The sequence below is a fragment of the Phaseolus vulgaris genome, chromosome 11 (genome assembly GCF_000499845.2).
Source record: "Phaseolus vulgaris cultivar G19833 chromosome 11, P. vulgaris v2.0, whole genome shotgun sequence".
NCBI lineage: Eukaryota > Viridiplantae > Streptophyta > Magnoliopsida > Fabales > Fabaceae > Phaseolus > Phaseolus vulgaris.
Window position 1 is genome coordinate 12271982 of NC_023749.2, and position 7135 is coordinate 12279116.

The window sequence follows — 7135 nt, forward strand, 5'->3', positions numbered from 1 at the left end:
TGTTGATGTCTATATAAATAAAGTTCTTGCCTTAACAAATCAAATGAAGACCAATGGTGAAACACATTTCGGAGCATACAAAGGTGGAAAAGATTTTGAGATCTTTAACTCCCAGATTTGAACATGTTGCCGCAATTGAAGAGGCCAATGACATTTCAAAAATGACAGTAAGGTTATTGACAATAAGATTGTAAAACCAATTGAACAGGCTTTACAAGCACAAACCTCAATTGGTAGCTCTATTATAAACATGGTACTTATTGTAGTAAAGGTCGTGGTTGTCAAAATCATGGAGGCGATGAGCAAAACAACTTTGGTTCCAATCACAATCCAAGTTCAAATAACTATTGGCGCGGAGGACGTGGTCGCAGAGGATGAGAAGGCATTTATAATAAATCAAATGTGGAGTGTTATAACTGTCATAAACGTAGCCATTGTGCAAATGAGTGCAAATCAAAAGGTGATAATCATGCTGTCAATTATGCTCAAGAAGACAATAATCACATACAAGATGAAGAGGATCATGCAGTACTAATGGCAACCACATCAAATGAAACACCAAACAATCAGATTTGGTATTTGGATATAGGTTGCACAAATCATAGGTGTGGTCAGAAGGAGTTGTTTGCAGATTTGGATGACTCATTTCGCACACAAGTGAAATTCAGTGACGGCAGGTTCGTTCCGGTGACTGGAAAAGGGTGAATTCTTATCACATTGAAGAATGGTGATCACATGTACATTTATGATGTTTTCTATGTACCTGATATGAAAAGTAATTTGTTGAGTATGGGACAGCTGGCCAAGAAGGGTTACGTGATGCACATAGTTGAAAATAAATTCTCACTTTTTGATAAAAAAAAAGGTAATTTGATTCTTAAAACCTTTTTATCAAAAAAGAGCATGTTTCCAATAGATATTCATATGGGTGATTTCTAGTGCTTGAATGCAATAGTGAATAATGAATTGTGGTTATGGCATTTATGCTTTGGGCACTTAAATTTTCAGAGTTTGGAAAATATCTCCAAACGAAATTTAGTGAATGGTTTACCCCATATTTATCACTCTGATCAATTGTGTGAGGCTTGCATTTTTTGAAAGAATCACAGGATACCATTTGTTAAGGAGCCTTGGCGTGCAAAATTTCCTTTAGAGCTTGTTCATACAGATGTTTGTGGCCCGATGAACTTATCATCAGTTGGAGGTAATAAGTATTTTTTAACCTTTATTCATGATTTTTCAAGGAAAACCTGAATTTATCTATTGAAAAGCAAGGATGAGGTATTCCACTGCTTTAAAATATTTAAAGCATTTGTTGAAAAAGATAGTGGTAGAGAAATTAAGATGGTGCGTAGTGATGGAGGAGGTGAGTACAAGTCTAATGAATTCAAGAAGCATTGTGAAGAACTTGGGTTGCAACATAACATAGCATGTCCCTACACACCTCAACACAACGGAGTTGCTGAGAGAAAGAATAGAACAATCATGGACATGGCGAGGAGCATGCTTAAAGCGAAAGGTATGCCAAATTATTTTTGGGCTGAGGCCGTAACATGTGTGGTATATTTGATAAACAGATCACCCACTCGGAGTGTTCCTAACACAAATCCGATTGAGGCATGGAGCGGATTCAAACCCAATGTGCAACACTTGAAGGTATTTGGGTCAATTACTTATGCTCATGTCCCCAAGGCAGCAAGATCGAAGTTGGATGATAAGGCAATGAAGACCATTTTCATTAGATATAAGCATGGGGGATACAAACTGTACAATACAATGAAAAAGAAGGTGATTGTTAGTCGTGATGTTATATTTGCTAAAGATGAGGAATGGCAATGGAATGGAGCAACGAAAATAGATTCGAAAAAATGATATATTTATGTTTTGAACGATGATGTGGAAGATGGAGTCACTCTTGAAGCACCTGCAGTTCAACCTGAAGCTGTAATTCAACCTGAAGTTGCAGCTCCAATTGCAACTATGATGGAGCGACCAAAAAGGCAGCAGACAACCTGTACACCTTCAAGATTGCAAAGTAAATCTTAATGATGAAGTTAATGACAATGGAGATTTAGTTCAATTTGTTTTTCTTGTAGATTCAGAACCTGTGAGACTTGCAGATGTCATCCAACACCCAAAATGACAAAAGGCTATGAATGAAAAATGGATGGCGATTAAGAAAAATGATATCATGACTCAAATTGGTTTTAATCTAGATGTTCCAATTAAGATTTATGTTGACAATGTCTCTGCAATTAATCTTGCAAAGAATCCGGTTTTTCATCAAAGAAGTAAACACATTGATATTCGATATCATTTCCTGCGAGACCAAGTTAGGCAGAACAGGATCAAATTGGAATATTGTAGATCAAAAAATCAGATTGCTGATATTTTCACTAAGCCTTTTGAAGATCAATGATTTCATCAAGTTAGATTAAATTATAAAATAATTAGGTTAAATTATTCACTTTGTCTCCATTTTAACTTGATTGTTGTTTATCATGTGTAGAAGATATTATTAACGGTGGGGAAAACCTAAAAGTTTAATAAGAAATTAATTACATTAAAATTTGAATAATAATAGTGGTTAAAATGTGATTCATCTGCACAATTTCATAGAGAGTATAATTTTAAAATTGATTACAAATTTTGAATTTATATTGTTTAAAATGTGATTCTCTCTTTACAACTTATTTTACATATTTTTGTATAAGATGCACTCTCCATATATAAACCACCTTACATATTAAATCATTATCACGATCCATAATTGTAAAAATATTAAAGTAAAGACAAAAAAAACATATTGAAGTAAATATAATAATATAATATAGAATAGTCATGTAATATAATTTTTTTTTTCAAATGTCCAAGATATTAATGAGAAAAAATTACTCATTATTGGTGTTTGCGTCTTTATTGTTCTAAAAATTACGTCATTATTATTTAAACTAATATATATAAAAGGAAATTGATAGTCAAATTAATTATTTTACTCTTTTTAATAATGATTTTATATCAAGAACGGTTTAGTGTTCAAGATAATAATATCACTTATTTTCTTTAAATTTTAATACTACTTTAAAAAATTTATTACAAATTCAATATAAATAATATTTATATCAAATATTATTATATTATTTTTATTTAGATAGAAGGAAAAATATTACTATATGCAATTTGAAGGACTAAAATTATATTTAAATCTTTCATAAATTTTTAAATCATTGTTGACTAGTGTGCAGAGAAACTTCATTAAAATGGTCATTTAGTGTCATTTCATTCAGTTAGATAAAAATATATTTAATAAATTATTTAATTTTGTTTACGGTTTTATCATTGATTTGTTATACTCATTATGCGTCTTTATTGTTTTAAAGATTGCTGCGTGACACCACTCATACCATTTTTTTTAATTAATGTCTTTTGTTAAAGATTTAAACGGATCTACAACTATTATTCAGTTAATGCAAAATGTCCTTATTTTTTAATTTTTAATTCACTTTTCACTTCTAATGGGAATAAACATTTCTTTTACAGTTTTACTTTTTAGATTCAGTTTAATTGTATTAAAAGAAAATAGGATCATTTTTCATACTTAGTTTCGTAAACATACTATATGAATTCAAATTTAATATTATCATAAATAATCTAAAACTTGCATATCTATATATAGCTTCTTCTTTTTTAAATAATTTGTTATTACATTGAATCTTGAGTTTGTTTGATAATTTCTTTTATATATAATATTTTAAAAATCTATACATAATAATAACAGAAAGATTTCAAAAAGAATACTATTGTAACATTATTATATTTGCAAGAGGATTTTCAAAAAGTAAACAATCCTAAAAAAATATTTTGGTAAAAGTTTATAACTTTGTAATTACTTTTGATTGAAATTGACTAAACACACAAAGATAAAGAGTAATAAGATCAACAAAATCGAATTACATATTAACAATGATCAATTCTTGAGTAGTCAAAATTACAAAATAGCTAATATAACAAACTTTAAAAGTTTCTACAAAAATCTTTTTTATTAAAGATTTTCTTCAACTATCCACCTTTTCTTCATTGTTTTCCAAGTGAGCTCAAAAGATTGAGTGATTCTTGTTGCAATTTTGTGTATCTCACTTCTTGGAGGATAACCCAAGGGATAAGAGAAGACACTCACCATGTCATCTTCAAACTCATCAACTTTTGAGTACTCCAATCTTTTTAGCTTTGATTCAATATCATGTAAACTCATTGTCTTCTTCTTTTTCAGGTTCTTATGGACACCAAGATCACTCTTTTTGAAAATCCATGCATCTCTTCCAACCATTAAACGCTTCAACATTACCCAACATTGCATCTTTTTGTGTTTATCCATTGCCATTGCATGCTTCTCCCTTTTCTTGCACTCCATGCTCAATCTTTCTTTCTTCTTTCTCTCATCACACCCCTTGTACCTAATTTCTTGATTTCTGGCACCAGATTGTAATGGAATTTTTGTATCAACCCATATTGCTTTTGCGTAACCCTTCTTATTCTTCAATTCACATACACCTTCACACTTTTGAGGACATGAAGAATAAATTTTTATGATCAGCTTCTTGCAAGATTGTTCTAATTCTCCCATTGTTGAGTAGAAAATGAATGAAGAAAATGAGAATAGAAAGAAAAATATGACTTAGAAGACCAAATATCATTATTTAAACTAATATATATAAAAGGAAAGTGATAGTAAAATTTATTATTTTATTCTTTTCGATAAGATTTTATATCAAGAAGCGTTTAGTAATATCACTTATTTTCTTTAAATTTTAATACTACTTTAAAGAATTTATTACAAATTCAATATAATTAATATTAATATAAAATATTATTATATTATTTTTATTTAGATATACATAACGGATACTACTATTAGTATATATATTTAAACTAATATATATATATAAAAGGAAAGTGATAGTAAAATTTATTATTTTATTCTTTTTAATAAGATTTTATATCAAGAATGTCAAGAACGGTTTAGTTTTTAAGATAATAATATCACTTATTTTCTTTAAATTTAATACTGTTTTAAAGAATTTATTACAAATTCAATATAATTAATATTAATATAAAATATTATTATATTATTTTTATTTAGATATATATAACGGATACTACGTACATATATTTAAAGTAATATATATAAAAGGAAAGTGATAGTTATATTTATTATTTTATATCAAGAACCGTTTAGTTTTCAAGATAATAATATCACTTATTTTCTTTAAATTTAATACTACTTTAAAGAATTTATTGCAAATTCAATATATTATTTTTATTTAGATATACGTAACAGATACTACGATGAGTATATATTTAAAATTAATCTAATGCTCACAACTTCATATAGTATATTTTTACTTTTTTTTATTTGAATATAGTGTTTTGATGTTATATTTGGGTAGACCCTTTCACTGTTTTCACCATACAAACACGGTTTATAGCAAATTATTGTTTTTGTTATTCCAAATTAAAAGATTCTCAATCTTGCACTGTATTTATTCACTCCTTTGAGTTTTGGAGGTTTACCGTTGTGGCCTTATTCAATGGACAACCAGTTCTTGACCCACAAACTGAGGTCACTTTTGTTATTACTCCAGATGTTTTATCACCAAATTGCTACTAAAAATGAATGAGGGGAATTGATTGATGACCAAAAGATAGAAAAGATGATTTAGGGTGTGCTTGGAAATATTTTGGAAGCATTGTAAACGGAAAATTCCACTTCCAAAGGAGTAAATCTTGTAAACGAAACTTTTCTTGTCCTGCATTTCTCTCTATAACCAAAAATTGAAGATTCAATCCCAGCAATGTTTTCAACATCGTAGTTGTCATTGAACAAGTTAAAGCACTACTTCGGTTGGGAAATTTCATCAAACAAGTTAAGGGCACAAATTACTTAGTTGGGGAATTTCATCAAACAAGTTATGGGCATGACATGAATTTTTAACGACAACACGAGAACTAACACTTGAAAGACCTACTTTCAGTTTTGAATGCAACCATGATTTCATGATTTAGATGTAAGCGAGAAAACGTAGTGGGGTTGGAACCTGCAAGCTTGGTGATTGAGGCGTACAAGGAAGAAGGCCAAGAATACAATTTATTGAAATAAATCTGAAATAGTATATAAATATGTCATAAAATATTTTCATATATTTTCAAATAATTATATAATATGTCATATAAACCCTAAACATAAGTCTAAAATAAGTCATTAAAACAAACATAGGATTATTCATGTGACTTTATAAAGTGATTAGAAAGTTTCTATAATTTGAAATACAGTAATAAACTACTTTTTAAAAAGAGACAATGTTAGTGTCAAGATCAAATAATTAAGGTTGAAACAATATCAATGACACTACTTCTATCAAATAAAAGTCGATATATTTTAAATGTTTTTAATACTTTCAATTTGGCTACTATCTTTTTTTTACCGATGATTTTTTTTTTTGTTTTAACGCTAAATAATATTTTTAATCTTTAATATTAGAGGTGTTAGTGATATTGATAATATGATAAATGTAGTCTATTGAACATTATTCATGTAAATTTAATTAAGTGATTAAATATTTTTTATTTTTTTATACTTTACTAAAAGTTTAAATATATTTTTACTTTTTCGAATTGGGTTTTATTTCTTTTAATCCTTTAATTATTATTATATTATTTTTATTCTTTTGATTTTGTATAATGTTATTTTTAATGTTTAGGATAAGAACCTAAGCATTGACAATATGATAAATGTGGTATATTACACAATTATTACATATATTTTATTTGAGTAACATGACTTTCTTATTATTTATTAAAATTTTAACTACCACCTTATTTTTAGAAATAATATTTTGATAATCTATCACAAAATTTTTTGCTTTAAAAATTAAATTGTGATTGTGTGTACTCTCACATAATTAAAGGGCTGCTTGGTCTATAATTAGAAAATTAGAGGAAGTAGTGCGGGATAGTATATATATGTTATTTTCTTCTTCATGCGACAGACATTGTCAAAATCGTTCAAGTAAATGCGTTTTTAACCGGTTTTGCAGTCGACCTTTTCAAAGTAGGCTTGAGAAGTAAACTATATATT

General features: G+C 28.2%; 1 protein-coding gene across 1 annotated transcript; it reads right to left on the reverse strand.

The window, feature by feature from the left end:
* Window positions 1-4042: 4042 nt before the first annotated feature.
* LOC137834378 (transcription factor GTE11-like) lies at window positions 4043-4624 on the reverse strand. Its single transcript, XM_068642436.1, has one exon. The coding sequence runs from the start codon at window positions 4622-4624 to the stop codon at window positions 4043-4045; it is 582 nt and encodes a 193-aa protein (XP_068498537.1).
* Window positions 4625-7135: the final 2511 nt, after the last annotated feature.